This window comes from Somniosus microcephalus, chromosome 3, assembly GCF_052327205.1.
Source record: "Somniosus microcephalus isolate GS21.2 chromosome 3, FLI_Smic_1.0, whole genome shotgun sequence".
Lineage (NCBI taxonomy): Eukaryota > Metazoa > Chordata > Chondrichthyes > Squaliformes > Somniosidae > Somniosus > Somniosus microcephalus.
Window position 1 is genome coordinate 311,863,096 of NC_140989.1, and position 16,791 is coordinate 311,879,886.

Consider the following 16,791-nt stretch of genomic DNA (forward strand, 5'->3'; position numbering starts at 1 on the left):
CGACTGTTTAAATTAATATTGTTTAAACTAATATTGTATGTACCCAACGAAGGTCAAAATTGTTTGACACCTACAGAATGTTGGAAAACTGTACTTTTTGTTATGTAAGCTTTGGCAATATGGTTCCCTGTAAACTTTCATGCCAATAAAGCATTTGAATTGAATTGAATTGAATTGAATTGAATTGAATTGAGAGAGATTGGGAGTGTGAGAGAGAGAGATTGGGAGTGTGAGAGAGAGATTGGGAGTGTGAGAGAGAGAGAGATTGGGAGTGTGAGAGAGGGGGGGGGGGGGGGAGTGTGTGAGAGAGAGGGGGGGGAGTGTGTGAGAGAGGGGGGGGGGGGAGTGTGACAACCAAAAACTCCCATTCCTACTGGGAGAGGAGAGAAGCTGTATAACACTGGCGGCACACTATGTTACAGCTTGCCATGAACAGAGGGACAACCAGTAAACTAAGAAAAGAATATATATAAACAATGCGAATGTATATTTATACACTCAGGGATATACCTGTTTATACAATGTATGAATAGAACTGCGTTTATGTGCTAAACCATAAATGTATTTTGATGCTTTGGCAACATAAGATGTAACTTATCATGCCAATAAAGCGATTTGAATTGTGAATTGTGAATTGTGTGAGAGGGGGGGGGGGGAGTGTGTGTGTGAGGGAGGGGGGGGAGTGTGTGTGTGAGGGAGGGGGGGGAGTGTGTGAGGGAGGGGGGGGGAGTGTGTGAGGGAGGGGGGGGGGAGTGTGTGTGTGAGGGGGGGGAGTGTGTGTGAGGGGGGGGGGGAGTGTGTGTGTGAGGGAGGGGGGGGGGGAGTGTGTGTGTAAAAATGTTCAATAAAAACTGACTAAATAGCCTCATTAGCCTGTCTTCTTCCCCAGTCGCGCTCTCTCTTCTTCCCCAGTCGCGCTCTCTTCTTCCCCAGTCGCGCTCTCTTCTTCCCCAGTCGCGCTCTCTTCTTCCCCAGTCGCGCTCTCTTCTTCCCCAGTCGCGCTCTCTTCTTCCCCAGTCGCGCTCTCTTCTTCCCCAGTCGCGCTCTCTTCTTCCCAGTCGCGCTCTCTTCTTCCCCAGTCGCGCTCTCTTCTTCCCCAGTCGCGCTCTCTTCTTCCCCAGTCGCGCTCTCTTCTTCCCCAGTCGCGCTCTCTTCTTCCCCAGTCGCGCTCTCTTCTTCCCCAGTCGCGCTCTCTTCTTCCCCAGTCGCGCTCTCTTCTTCCCCAGTCGCGCTCTCTTCTTCCCCAGTCGCGCTCTCTTCTTCCCCAGTCGCGCTCTCTTCTTCCCCAGTCGCGCTCTCTTCTTCCCCAGTCGCGCTCTCTTCTTCCCCAGTCGCTCTCTCTCTTCCCCAGTCGCTCTCTCTCTTCCCCAGTCGCTCTCTCTCTTCCCCAGTCGCTCTCTCTCTTCCCCAGTCGCTCTCTCTCTTCCCCAGTCGCTCTCTCTCTTCCCCAGTCGCTCTCTCTCTTCCCCTCCAGTCTCTCTCTCTCTTCCCCCCCCCCGTCGCTCTCTCTTCCCCCCCCCGTCGCTCTCTCTTCCCCCCCCGTCGCTCTCTCTTCCCCCCCCGTCGCTCTCTCTTCCCCCCCCGTCGCTCTCTCTTCCCCCCCCGTCGCTCTCTCTTCCCCCCCCGTCGCTCTCTCTTCCCCCCCCGTCGCTCTCTCTTCCCCCCCCGTCGCTCTCTCTTCCCCCCCCGTCGCTCTCTCTTCCCCCCCCGTCGCTCTCTCTTCCCCCCCCGTCGCTCTCTCTTCCCCCCCCGTCGCTCTCTCTTCCCCCCCCGTCGCTCTCTCTTCCCCCCCCCCGTCGCTCTCTCTTCCCCCCGTCGCTCTCTCTTTTCCCCCCCCCGTCGCTCTCTCTTTCCCCCCCCCCGTCGCTCTCTCTTTTCCCCCCCCCCCCCGTCGCTCTCTCTTTCCCCCCCCCCCCGTCGCTCTCTCTTCCCCCCCCCCCCCCCCCCGTCGCTCTCTCTTTTCCCCCCCCCCCCAAGTCGCTCTCTCTCTTCCCCCCCCCCCCGTCGCTCTCTCTCTCCCCCTCCAGTCGCTCTCTCTTCCCCCCCCCCCCAGTCGCGCGCTCTCTTCCCCCCCTCTTCCCCCCAGTCGCTCTCTCTTTCCCCCCCCGTCGCTCTCTCTCCCCCCCCCCCCCGTCGCTCTCTCTCTTTCCCCCCCAGTCGCGCGCTCTCTTTCCCCCCCCCCCCCCAGTCGCTCTCTCTTTCCCCCCACCCCCCCCCCCCCAGTTTGCTCACAGTAGTGTCCAGATTAATCTTTAATTCCTGCAGACTCCAGGACCCGGTTTGACTTTCACTACATCTCCTCAAAGCATCTCTTCCCTCTCCAGCCAACAACTTCTCACCGACGCCACTGCGCAGACCAAAAGCCTAGACGCAGTGGCGGGCCGTGCGCATGCGTGCTGGTGTCACGGGGGCCGTGCGCATGCGTGCCGGCGTCAAGGCGGCTGCGCAACTGGCGGCCTCTTCTCTCCGAGCCCCGCCCCCCCCCGGCCGAGAGCCGCGCTCTCCGAGCCCCGCCCCCCCCCCCCCGGCCGAGAGCACCCCCCCCCCCGGCCGAGCCGGCTTGAAGTCCGCCGATTGCGGCTCTGGTTGCCGGGGTAACCCTTCCCGCTCACCAAGGACGAGATCCAACGCCGCGTCTTACCTGCTCCTGCTGCGCGCGCACCCTGACCCTCGTGGCTGACGCCGTTGCCCCGGGTAACGTGACGGCGGGGGGCGAGGAGCTTAGCAGAAGCCCTAGCTCAGGCCTGGCTGGGCAATAAAGTCCCAGGCTTTCAGGCCTAACAAAAAAAACGGGAAATGGTAGGAAAAAGAATGTTCAGTTTAGAAAAAATATTTACAAATTAATGAAGTTTTTTTTAAAACAATTTAATAAATTCAATTTTATTTTGCTGGAAATGTATATTTGAAAAAAAGACGCAGAAAGCAGGAAAAAGAATGGAAGCAAGATGGCGGCCACTCACCTCGGTTCAGAAGGATAAGGCCCGCCCACACACGCACCGATTGGTCGACCGGTCAGGTCACCGAAGCGTAGGATTGGTCAATCGTCGAGTCACTCGACACTCAACTGTAGGATGGCACGCGCCCGTCCAATTGGTCAACCTCGACGTCACACGGTCGCTAATGAGATGCTAATGAGCGGAACGCTGAACGTTTTTCGGATGCCGCGGGCGCGGTTTTTGTCCGGCCGAAACGTAAATACGCCTATGACCGGTCCGGAATCGCAAGCTTTCTTTTGAGGCGACGCGCGCGTCGGTACGCTCTGTAACTTTCAAACGTATAGAGAACGGACAGACAGACAGACATCGGGACAGACAGACATCGGGACAGACGGAAGAGCTCTTTTATATATATATATAGATAGATAGATAAACGAATCGATCTGTCTGTCTGTCTGTCCTTCTGTCCTCGGGTGTGCGTCTGTCCGGCTATGTGCTCGAAAGTTATAGAGCGTACCTACGCACGCGTTACCTCCAAAGAAAGCTTACGCTTCCGGGACGGTCGTAAGCATATTTACTTTTCGGTCGGATGAAAATTGTTCGCGCCTTATGCAAAAAACCTTCAAAATTAAACTCATTATCTGCTACTTAGCATTGATTGACTGACGTCAAGGTTCGACCAATCCTGTGCCGTCACGATTGACCAATCCTACAGTACGGTCCCCTGATGGTTGGCCAATCGGTGTGTGTGTGTGGGCGGGACTAATCGTTTTCATCTCAGGGATGTGGCAGCCATTGCCTCAAGCTAAAAACACCATTTACTTCCAGCTCAAAATCTGCTGATGCAGCTTCGAAAAAGTTAGTATCTCTTATGTTATTTTTAAAAGATTTACCAAAAACGTTTTATAAGTACTTTCACTTTCATCTTTGAAGGTATTAAAAGGTAGAAATGTTGCCCGGCAGCAGATTCACAAAGGGACAGAGAGACAGGGCCCAAAAGCCTGGGACTCGATTTAAAATGTTGCCCGGCAGCAGATTCACAGAGGGACAGACAGACAGGGCCTGAAAGCCTGGTACTCGACTTAAAATGTTGCCCGGCAGCAGATTGAGAGAGGGACACAGAGACAGGGCCCAAAAGCCTGGGACTCCATTTAAAATGTTGCCCGGCACCAGATTCACAGAGGGACACAGAGAGGCCCCAAAGCCTGGCACTCGATTTAAACTGCCCGGCCCAAAACTGCCCTGGCAAAGCCGGGCTCCCCCAGCTAGTGTATATATATAGATAGATAGATAGATAGATTCATGTCCTCGGGATGTGCTAAAGCACTTCAAAACCAATAAATTACTTATAGTGTAGTCACTGTTACATGGGCAAATGCAGTAACCAATTTGTGCACAGCAAGACCCCACAAACCACAAAGACATGATTGACCAATAAATCTGTTTTTGGTGGTGTTGGTTGAGGGATAAATGTTGGCCAGGACACTGGGTGAACTCTGAGCTCTTTATCCTTCACATCCACCCGAACAGACACCTCTGTTTGATGACTCATCCGAAAGACAGCACCTCTGACAATGCAGCACTCCCTTAGCACTGCATTCCAATGTCCATGTATATTATTTGCTCTCAAGTCCTGGAGTGAGCCTGAAATGTATGGCCTTCTGATGCAGAGGTGAGAGTGTACTATCATGAGCCAAGCTGACAGTAGCCATTGGGTGGGTTCAAGCTCATGTTTTAAAAAAGTGTGTTGAAATATTTCAAGCGCAATAAGACAATATATAAATGCAATTTGTCACGCTTTTAGATTCGCTGCATAGTTAATCAAGATGGGCATAATGCTGGGGATGAAGCGATTGCATAATTTCTTGTGTTCCTAGGGAAACGGTGCCAAGTTCTCTAGGCATAGTTCCAAGATGGTAAGTCTGACAAAGGAAGAAGCTCTATTACCTTCTACAAATGTGTGAATTTAAGTAGTAAGGGAATGAGAGTTGATAGTGTCAGCAGTTTTCTCTATAATATTGACTATCATAAACAGCTTCCCAGATGCAGGGTAATTATTTTTGTAAACATTTTATTGATAGCATTCCTTTTTGTTAGATATGCAAAACTTATACATATTATTGCTTCACAAACAAGTAGGAGCTAAAGAAACAAGATAAACTGTTCATTGGATTTATCACACTGAAGGAAACATTTCTAGAGTCACCATTTGATGATGTTAGTATTCTCTGCTTTTACCCCCCCAAACGGTACAATTGTAAATGGCACAGATGGACCTGGGAGTTCACATACACAAATCTTTGAAGGTGGCAGAACAAGTAGATCGGGTTGTTAAAAACATAATACACAATCTTGGGTTTTATAAATAGAGGCATAGAGTACAAAAGCAAGAAAGTTATGCTAAACCAATGGGCTGGATTTTCCGATCGGAGGCTTCCTGCGTGCGGATGCCTCCGATCTGGAAAAATCTACGAACTTATCTGCTGGCTCCGTAGGTCCCGACACTTCCGATCCTGGGCCTCTCCTGGTGCGCGCGCTGAGGCCCAGGTATCCCAGGGGCGCATGCGGTTTGCAAGCATCCCTGGGATCACGTGAGCCATGGGGAACCAATCAAAGAAGGGAATCCCCCTTCACACTTTTGACAGGTCTCTCCACATAGACCTGTCAAAAGTATGAATGGGGATCACTCAAAAAACACACTAAAATATTAAATGCATTAAAAAAAAAAAAAAAAAATCACGTATTTAAAATTAGTTAAAATTACATTAAATTAAATCTTTTAAACAAATGTAATTTTTTGAAAAAAGTAATTAAAGTTTTTTATGGGGCTAAAAATAAACTTAACTTTTTTTAAAAGCATTTTAAAATTATAAATGAGTGAAAAACATGTTATTTTTAAAAACTTTTTTTAAGGCCTACTTTTACCAGGCGTAAGATTTTTTAAAGGTTTTCAGCGGGCGGAGGTTGTGCAGAAAGCAGAGGCCCTTCCCGGGCAGGTGGAGGATCTGTCAAGAGATCTTGACAGATCGGAAGTGCTGGTTTTCAGTGCATGCGCTTCGCATGCCTGAAACCGGCTCTTGCGAGGCCCCTACGGGTGCATACACACCCGTAGGGATCGGAAAATACGGGCCATTATAAATCACTGATTAGGCTTCAGCTGGAATATCGTGTCCAATTCTGGGCACCACATTTTAGGAAGAATGTATAGGCCTTGGAGAGGGTGCAGAGGAGATTTACTGGAATGATACCAGGGATGAGGGACTTCCGTTATGTGAAGCGATGACGGAAGCTTGGAATGTTCTTCTTGGAACAGAGAAGGTTAAAGGGAGATTTAATAGAAGTATTCAAAATTATAAAGGGTTTTGATAGAGTAAATAAGCAGAAACTGTAATTGGCAACAATAAGAAAGGTAATTGGCAAAAGAATCAACAACAACTAGCATTTATATAATGCCTTTAATGTAGTAAAATGTCCCAAAGCGCTTCACAGGAGTGTTATCAAACAACATTTGACACCGAGCCACATAAGGAGAAATTAAGGCAGATGACTAAAAGCTTGGTGAAAGAGGTAGGTTTTAAGGAGCGCCTTAAAGGAGGAGAGAGAGATAGAGAGGCTTAGGGAGGGAATTCCAGAGCTTGGGGCCTTGGCAGCTGAAGGAATGGCCACCAATGGTTGAGTGATTAAAATCCGAGATGCTCAAGAGGCCAGAATTAGAGAAGATCAGATATCTCTTTGCGGGGGGAGGGGTGGGGGGAGGGTGGTGTTGGTTGTGGGGCTGGAGGAAATTACAGAGAAAGTGACAAGGCCATGGAGGGATTTGAAAACAAGGATGAGAATTTTAAAATTGAGGTGTTGCTTAACCAAGAGCCAATGTAGGTCAGTGAACACAGGGGTGATGGGTGAACGAGACTTGGTGTGAGTTAGGACACGGGCAGCAGAGTGTTGGATGACCTCAAGTTTATGTGGGTAGAACGTGGGAGATCAGCCAGGAGTGCGTTGGAATAGTCAAGTCTAGAGGTAACAAAGGCATGAATGAGGGTTTCAGCAGCAGATGAGATGAGGCAGGGTCGGAGTCGGGCGATGTTCCGGAGGTGGAAATAGGCGGTCTTAGTTATGCTGTGGATATGTGGTCGGAAGCTCATTTCAGGGTCAAATATGACGCCAAGGTTGCAAACAGTCTGGTTCAGCCTCAGACAAATGCTAGGGAGAGGAATGGAGTCAGTGGCTAGGGAACGGAGTTTGTGGTGGGGACCAAAGACAATGATTTCGATCTTCCCAATATTTAGTTGGAGGAAATTTCTGCTCGAGCAGTCTGACAATGTAGAGACAGTGGAGGGGTCGAGGGATGTGGTGGTGAGGTAGAGCTGGATGTCGTCAGCATACATGTGGAAACTGACGCAGTGTTTTCGGATGATGTTGCTGAGGGACAACATGCAGATGAGAAATAGGAGGGGCCCCAAGATAGATCCTTGGAGGACACCAGTGGTAACGATGTGGGAGCGGGAAGGGAAGCCATTGCAGGTAGCATAGTGGTTACGTTACTGAACTAGTAATCCAGAGGCCTGGACTAATGATCCGGAGATGTGAGTTCAAATCCCATCAGGGCAGCTGCGGAATTTAAATTCAGTTAATTAAATAAATCTGGAATAAAAATCTAGTATCAGACCATGAAACTATCGGATTGTCGTAAAAACCCATCTGGTTCACTAATGTCTTTTAGGGAAGGAAATCTGCCGTCCTTACCTGGTTTGGTCTATATGTGACTCCAATGTGGTTGACTCTTTTAACTACCCTCTGAAATGGCCTAGCAAGCCACACTTCTAACAAACCATTACGAAAAGCAATTATAATATAACCGGATGGCCTATTGACCTAGGCACCGGCTACGGATACGACAACGGCACACCCAGCCCAGTCGACCCTGTAAAGTTGCCCTCATTAACATCTGGGGACTTGTGCCAAAATTGGGAGAGCTGTCCCACAGACCAGTCAAGCAACAGATGACATTGGCTGAAAGATGTGATTCTGTGAGTATGCCTATGTCCCAAATTCCTCCATCCCACCGGCAGGACAGACCCACCAGAGGTGGCGGCACAGCGGTATACAGTCAGGAGGGAGTGGCCCTGGGATTCCTCAACATTGACACTGGACTCCACGAAGTCTCATGGCTTCAGGTCAAGCAAGGGCAAGGAAACCTCCTGCTGATTACAACGAACCGTCCTCCCTCAGCTGATGAATCAGTTCTCCTCCATGTTGAACACCACTTGGAAAAAGCATTGAGGGTAGCAAGGGCACAGAATGTACTCTGGGTGAGGGACTTCAATGTCCATCACCAAGAGTGGCTCGGTAGCACCACCACTGACCGAGCTGGCCGAGTCCTGAAGGACATAGCTGCCAGACTGGGCCTGTAGCAGGTGGTGAGAGAACCAACACGAGGGGAAAAACCTACTTGAACTCGTCCTCACCAATCTACCTGTCACAGATGCATCTGCCCATGACAGCATTGGTAACAGTGACCATCACACAGTCCTTGTGGAGACGAAGTCCCGTCTTCACACTGAGGACACCCTCCATCGTGTTGTGTGGCACGACCACCGTGCTAAATGGGATAGATTCAGATCTAGCAGCTCAAAACTGGGCATCCATGAAGCGCTGTGGGCCACCAGCAGCTGCAGAATTGTATTCCACCACAATCTGTAACCTCATGGCCTGGCATAGCCCTCTCTCTGCCATTACCATCAAGCCAGGGGACCAACCCTGGTTCAATGAGGAGTGCAGAAGAGCATGCTAGGAGCAGCACCAGGCGTACCTAAAAATGTGCCAACCTGGGGAAGTTGCAACACAGGACTACATGCATGCTAAACAACGGAAGCAGCATGCTATCGACAGAGCTAAGTGATCCCACAATCAACGGATCAGATCAAAGCTCTGCAGTCCTGCCACATCCAGTCGTGAATGGTGGTGGACCATTGAACAACTAACGGGAGGAGAAGGCTCCATGAATATCCCCATCTTCAATGATGGCGGAGTCCAGCACGTGAGTACAAAAGACAAGGCTGAAGCGTTTGCAACCATCTTCAGCCAGAAGTGCCAAGCGGATGATCCATCTCGGCCTCCTCCTGAGGACCCCACCATCACAGAAGCCAGTCTTCAGCCATTTTGATTCACTCCACGTGCTATGAAGAAACGGCTGAGCGCACTGGGTACAGCAAAGGCTATGGGCCCCGACAACATCCCGGCTGTCGTGCTGAAAACTTGTGCTCCAGAACTAGCCGCGCCTCTAGTCAAGCTGTTCCAGTACAGATACAACACAGGCATCTACCCAACAATGTGGAAAATTGCCCACAAAAAGCAGGACAAATCCAAAATAGTAACAGAAAATGTGGAAATAATCAGCAGGCCAGGCAACATCGGTGGAGCAAGAAACAAAGTTAAGGTTTCAGGTCGATGACCTTTCGTCAGAACCAATTACCGCCCCAATAGTCTACTCGCAATCATCAGCAAAGTGATGGAAGGTGTCATTGACAGTGTTGTCAAGTGGCACTTACTCACCAATAATCTGCTCACCGATGCTCAGTTTGGGTTCCTCCAGGACCACTTGGCTCCAGACCTCATTATAGCCTTGGTCCAAACATGGACAAAAGAGCTGAATTCCAGAGGTGAGGTGAGAGTGACTGCCCTTGACATCAAGGCAGCATTTGACCGAGTGTGGCATCAAGGAGCCCTAGTAAAATTGAAGTCAATGGGAATCTGGGGGAGAAAACCCCTGGTTGGAGTCATACCTAGCACAAAGGAAGATGGTTGTGGTTGTTGGAGGTCAATCATTTCAGCCCCAGGACATCGCTGCAAGAGTTCCTCAGGGCAGTGTCCAAGGCCCAACCATCTTCAGCTGCCTCATCAGTGACCTTCCCTCCATCATAAAGTCAGAAGTGGGGATGTTCGCTGATGATTGCACAGCGTTCAGTTCCATTCATAACTCCTCAGATAATGAAGCAGTCCATGCCCGCATGCAACAAGACCTGGATGACGTTCAGGCTTGGGCTGATAAGTGGCAAGTAACATTCGTGCCACACAAGTGCCAGGTAATGACAATCTCCAACAAGCGCGAGTCTAACCATCTCCCCTTCACATTCAACGGCATTACCATTGTCGAATCCCCCACTATCAACATTCTGGGGGTCGCCATTGACCAGAAACTTAACTGGACCAGCCACATAAATACTGTGTCAACAAGAGCGGGTCAGAGGCTAGGTATTCTGTGACAAGTGTCTCACCTCCTGACTCCCCAAAGCCTTTCCACCATCTACAATGCACAAGTCAGGAGTGTGATGGAATACTCTCCACTTGCCTGGTTGAGTGCAGCTCCAACAACACTCAAGAAGCTCAACACCATCCAGGACAACGCAGCCCGCTTGATTGGCACCCCATGCACCACCTTAAACATTCACTCCCTCCACCACCAGCGCACCGTGGCTGAAGTGTGTACCATCTACAAGATGCACTGCAGCAACTTGCCATGGCTTCTTCGGTAGCACCTTCAAAACTCACAACCTCTTCCACCTAGAAGGACAAGGGCAGCAGGTGTATGGGAACACCACCACCTCCAAGTTACACACCATCCTGACTTGGAATTATACCGCTGTTCCTTCATCGTCGCTGGGTCAAAATCGTGGAACTCCCTCCCTAACAGCACTGTGGGAGTACATTCACCACAAGGACAGCAGCAGTCCAAGAAGGCGGCTCACCACCACCTTCTTGAGGGCAGTTAGGGATGGACAATAAATGCTGGCCTTGCCAGCGACGCCCACATCCCGGAACGAATAAAAAAAATAAAGGCGATTCTGTGGCTACAATTCGATAGATAAGAATGGAACCAGGCGAGTGCAGTCCCACCCAGCTGGATGACGGTAGACAAGCGTTGGAGAAGGATGGAGTGGTCAACTGTGTCAAAGGCTGCAGACAGGTTGAGAGTGGCGAGGAGGGATAGTTCACCTCTGTCACAGTCACATAGGATGTCATTTGTGACTTTGATAAGAACTGTTTCGGAGCAGAAACCTGATTGGAGGGATTCAAACATGACGTTCCGGGAAAGATAGGCACTGATTTGGGCGGTGATAACCTGTTCGGACTTTGGAGAGGAAAGGGTTGTTGGAGATGGGGCGGTAGTTTGCAAGGATGGAGGGGTCAAGGGTTGGTTTTTTGAGGGGGGGTTGATGACGGCAGATTTGAAGGCGAGGGGGACAGTACCTGAAGAGAGAGGAGAACCATTAACAATATCAGCTAACATAGGAAACATAAAATGAAATAAAAACAGAAAATGCTGGAAATACTCAGCAGGTCAGGTTGCATCTGTAGCGAGAAACAGAGTTAACGTTTCAGGTCGATGACCCTTCGTTCTGACGATTTGGGGATTTTGTAAATGCACTTGTATGTGAGTTGAGGGAGTTTTTTTCCAGGGATGGACACAGAAGGAAGTAGGGTTGGGGGGCAAGTAGGATGTGGGTGGAGAGCAATACGAGGATGTGGTCAGAGATGGTCTTATCAGTGATTGACACGATGAGGCCACATGAGATGGCAAGTTCAAGGCGTTGAATATTGGTTGGGGAGTTTACATAGAGGGAGAGATTAAGGGAGGATAGGAGGGTAGTGAACTCAGAGGATAGAGAGCATGATGAATTGAGATGGAGGTTGAAATCACCAAGGATGAGAAGTTGCTATGTGCAGAGGCTGAGGGAGGACAGCAGTGAAGATATCTTGGTGACAACATTTTTATGGTACTTGGGTGGGCAGTAGAGAACGAGGATTTTAAATGAGATTAGGAGGAAATAACTTTGTCCAAGTGTAAATGCAGCCAGCAGTCAGGATCCACTCATTTCATTGGCTATTTAATTTCTGTTTGAATACTGAGAATACTATTGCCAACAAATATTTGTAAAAGCAGCTGATGATAATGCGTAGCCCAGACTATAGTGAATTTGCTATCGTTTGAATCCAAACTGATGGTCGGGTAAACCAAAATCCAACCTGGGATTTCACTAATAGCTGGTAGTTTGGGTGAATCTAAATTCTCTTTAAACCGAAGCCCTGTCTGCCCTCCAAGGTGGATATAAAAGCAGGGGCGTTCTCCTGGTGTACTGGCCAATATTTATCCTTCAACCAACATTGCTAAAAAACAGGTTATCTGGTAATTTTCCTTGCTGTTTGTGGGATCTTGCTGTTCTTAAATTGGCTGCCACGTTTCTCTACATTACAACAGTGATTACATGTCAAAAGTACTTCATTGACTGTAAAATGCTTTTGGTCATCCTGAAGTCGTGAAAGGCGCCATATAAATGCAAGATCTTACTTTCGTTGGTGCAGATGTTCTTTAGCTCTACTTTACTTTAGGGAGTAAGTTTTAGGGGATTTGAAGGCTGTGTGCTTGTATACTAGAGATTATTGGATGCAACTATTGGGAAAACAAATCTGAAGAGCAGTTGGTGGGGCGGGTTGTTTCAGAAGGTTAGTTTTCTATAGTGTTTAGCTAATGCAGTGCAAGTATTTCAAGCCAAGTCATTGAGATTTTATCCAGTAACCACTTTAATTTACATGGACTTTTTCATGTTAAAGTTGCTAAGGATACAGGAGAGAATGGAGCAGATGCCAATCTTTTGTGGCATGGTTAGAAATGATCAAAACCTTGGTTGAAGAAAGGTTTTGAGAAGACTTTTAAATGCAGGGAGGAGGTAGAGAGGTGGATTGAGGTCCATAAAGTAGGGCTGAGATGGTTGAAGGCTTTGCTGCCAGTAGTGGATCCGAGTGATGCGGGATGCACAGTAGGCCAGTCAGAGGGTATAGGGACATGGGAAGGTTGTAGTGTTGGGGTGTGCTGAGGCCATGGAGGGATATGTAGATGGAGATTTTAAATTCAATGCACTGTAAGTAAGTCAACAAGGATAGTGGTGATGGGTGAGTAGGTTTGGTGTGGCACAAGATACAGGCGTTGAGGTTTTGGACATTGAGTTTGGAGTTTATGGAAGTGAAGGTTAACAGACAGGCAAGGAGACGTTTGTAGAAAATGAATCCAGAGGTGATAACAACATGGTTTCAGCAGCAGTAAAGTTAAGGTTTGGGAGGGAGGGAGATGGGTAATGTTGTAAGCTGTCTTGATGATGCATAGGATATGAAGCTTGAAGCACTGTAGGTCTTCTGGAAATGGCAGTCCTTCAGTTGGCTCAAGCAAGGTCATTGCTGAGTGGTTTAGGATACATTGGATACAAGATCTGAGGGAAATTTCAGCACCCTGGAATAGATTTTCTAGAAAAAAAAGTACCTGCTTCAAAGGGCAAACGTTTAACCAGGCTCGAGTTACAAATAGACTCAATTGTCTGCTTGTATGTTTGTACTGTAGATGAAGGTTAAATAACACAATTATAATCCTTTTGTCTCCATTGGTTCTATTAAAGTTTTACCAATATTTCCTTTTTTTTGTATTTTTTCACAGCGCGTGATGCTGATGAGAGAGAGCAGTGGATTCATGCATTAGAGGAAACCATTCTTCGTCACACTCTGCAGCTCAGGGTAAGTTCTTTTTATTGGGTTATTGTAAATTGCATCATGTCTGTGGGCATTCATTTTTGGATTATTTCCAGTGAAATCATGCTGTAGCAGTTGAGTTTAAAAGCAATGTGCTGTTGAAAATGAGTGCTTGTGCATCAACTCTAGTTGCTCTAAAGCTGTACGTTTGTAATAAAATGGAGTGTAATGATTGATGAGAGCTCTAAATGCTGACCTTGTATCACTGCAGCAGATTGATATTTAACAAGTTGTAACATGGGAGTCAAATGAAGGTATTCCTATGAGATGTTTTAGAGGAAGAGATTTATTCTTGGACAGCTCCAGGACCTGAGGATGCAATTTTCATGTCGGAGATTTCTATAATACCTCACACTATTTCAGATCAGTATTTGCTTTTTCCTCTCTCTACTCAAATCTTTCATCTAACAGACGTATTTGCCCCGATAGTTACGGGGAGGGAGCGGGGTGCGTGTTGGCGCCCGGGAAGGCAGAGCTCCTGACGAATTTAACGTCAGGTTCTCACTAAGTTTTTATACTCCGTTTTCCAGTCCAGCAGCCGGCCAGATTGAAGATTGATCGGCTGATGGGCGGGGAAGATTGATCGGCTGATGGGCGGGAAAGCCTGTGGTACAAGGTAGCAGAAGATCGGAGTTTGGTGGGGGGAGGAGGGTGCTTGAAGCACGGAGGTGAGGAGGGAGAGATCGTGGAGGAGGTGGGGTGGTTGGCCGATCACTGGGAGGGAGACATTGTGGCAGAACTGGAAGTAGGGGAGTTTGGGGTTGGGTTTCACATTTTAACACCCCCCGCCCCACCCTGACCCCCTCCCGCCCATGGTGGGCGGGGGTTAAAATGACCCCCATTTTCCTTATAAAATCTCATACCATGCTGGGCCACTTGGATCATGTGTTGATCTGCACCACAGTTGTATATCGGTCTTGGCTCAGTGATAGCCTCTTCAGTCAGAAGGTCGCAGGTTCAAACCCCACTCCAGAGACTTGAGCACATAAGCCAGGCTGAAACATCAGTGCAGTACTGAGGAAGTGCTTCACTTTCAGAGGTGGCATTTTTCAGATGAAACGTTAAACTGAGGCCCTGTCTGATCTCTCAGGAGGGCGTAAAAGATCCCATGGCACTATTAGAAAAGTAAGGGAGTTCTCCTGGTGTCCTGGCCAATACTGATCCCTCAATCAACTTCACTAAAACAGGTTATCTGGTCATGTATCCCGTTGCTGTTTGTAGGACTTTGCTGTGTGCAAAATGGCTGCCGTGTTTCCCTACATTACAACAGTGTCTATATTTTAAAAGTACGTCATTGACTGTAAAGTGCTTCTGGATGTCCTGAGGTCATGAAAGGTACTATATAAATTTCCTTTCCTTGCAAGGCCTTGTCCTGAGATACACCTTGGTTCTTCGTTCCATCATCTCTATACACCTAGGAAAATCTCTTGTTTTATGTGTTCAGTTATGTTTTTAGCCTTTTTTTAAATGGCGTAGTTATAATATATTTTCTTATAGCAGCTAAAAGCTTTTGCAAATTTACTTGATTTCCAGCAAAACTTTGATCTCGGAAAGTCATTGACAGTCTTCTTCTTAGGCAGTCCCTCGGAACTGAGGATGACTTGCTTCCACATTAAAATTGAGTTCTCAGATGACTGATGAGTCCAATGCGGCACCTACAGTCTCTGTCACAGGTGGGGCAGACGGTGGTTGAAGGGGCGGGTGGGTGGGGTGCTTGGGTTGACGTGCGCTCCTTGCGCTGCCTGCGCTTGGCTTCCGCTTGCTCCCGGCGAAGAGACTCGAGGTGCTCGGCGCCTTCCCGGATGCTTCTCCTCCACTTTGTGCGGTCTTGGGCCAGGGATTCCCAGGTGTCGGTGGGGATGTTGCACTTTTTCAAGGAGGCTTTGAGGGTGTCCTTGAAGCGTTTCCTCTGCCCACCTGGGGCTCTCTTGCCGTGCCGGAACTCCGAGTAGAGCGCTTATTTTGGGAGTTTCGTATCGGGCATGCGGACAACGTGACCCGTCCATTTGAGCTGATTGAGCATGGCCAAAGCTTCTATGCTGGGGATGTTGGCCTGAGCAAGAACACTGACGTTGGTGCGCCTATCCTGCCAATGGATTTGCAGGATCTTGCAGAGGCGGCGTTGGTGGTACCTCTCCAGTGCTTTGAGGTGCCTGCTGTACATGGCCCATGTCTCTGAGGCATACAGCAGGGCAGGTATCACTGCTGCTCTGTAGACCATGAGCTTAGTGCCGGGTTTGAGGTCCTGGTCTTCAAACACTCTCTTCCTCAGGCGACCGAAGGCTGCACTGGCACACTGAAGGTGGTGTTGGACTTCGTCGTCGACGTCTGCCCTTGTTGACAGGCTCCCGAACCGAAGTGTACGAGAGCATGGGCCTTACACTAAACATCCGTAAGACAAAGGTCCTCTACCAACCTGCCCCCGCCACACAGTACTGCCCCCCCGATTATCAAAATCCATGACAAGGCCTTGGACAACGTGGACCACTTTCCATACCTCGGGAGCCTACTGTCATTGACAGTACAACTTCAGCCAATGCACATTTATGAGTTCTTGTATTTTTCAGTATCAGTTGGCTGAGTCCCAGTCACCGCGAGATCTCCAGTTGATGCTGGCACCCAGCTTTCAAGCTGTGATTAACTCTTGTGGATCTTTTTCAGTGACCATTACTTCTTTGCATGTTCCGTTGACATCAGATAATTGCATATAAGTATAAAACCTGCTGCCAGGCTCAACAAAAGTGATTGTTGTCACCATTTTACTCTTTAAGACAACCTTCCAAACAAGAAAGGTGTCCCTCAACCTCCATGCAAAGCGACTTAGAATTCTGGTGTGTCTAGGAAACATGACTAAACAGAGATTAGCGATTTGGTTGTTTTGTTAGTAGCAGCCTATTTAAATTATAGCCCTCTCCAAAGTGACTAGAAGGAATTATACAGCAATTTCACTATGCATTGTATTTACTTGCAGTGCTTTGGTTTGCACTTGTTTGAATTCCAACTTTCAGTGTTCTGTTACACTTTGGTATTCATGTGTGTCTTGAGCTGGGTGAAGAAGAATATTGGATTCTGCTCCTTAAATGATGTTTCTTATTATTTGCATGTATTTCAGCTTCTACATACAAAGTTTCTCTGTATCTACCCTATCGAATCTCTGTCATTTTTAAAGACCTTGATTAGATCACTCCTCAACTTTCTAAGGGAATACAAACCAAATTTACATCTTTACTGAGGTTTAGTGCCCAACACAGCACTCCAACTGGGGTCTGACCAAATCTCT

The 16,791-nt window shown here is 48.3% G+C and overlaps 1 protein-coding gene across 5 annotated transcripts in view; it reads left to right on the forward strand.

Annotated features, from left to right (window-relative positions):
- Positions 1–16,791, forward strand: part of osbpl9 (oxysterol binding protein-like 9) — a 232,894-nt gene that overhangs the window by 86,374 nt on the left and 129,729 nt on the right. For all 5 annotated transcript variants that reach the window (XM_085982919.1, XM_085982918.1, XM_085982920.1 and 2 more), the window contains exon 4: positions 13,420–13,496. In XM_085982919.1, coding sequence (XP_085839045.1) covers positions 13,420–13,496 — 77 coding nt within the window. The remainder of the gene's footprint in view (positions 1–13,419; positions 13,497–16,791) is intronic.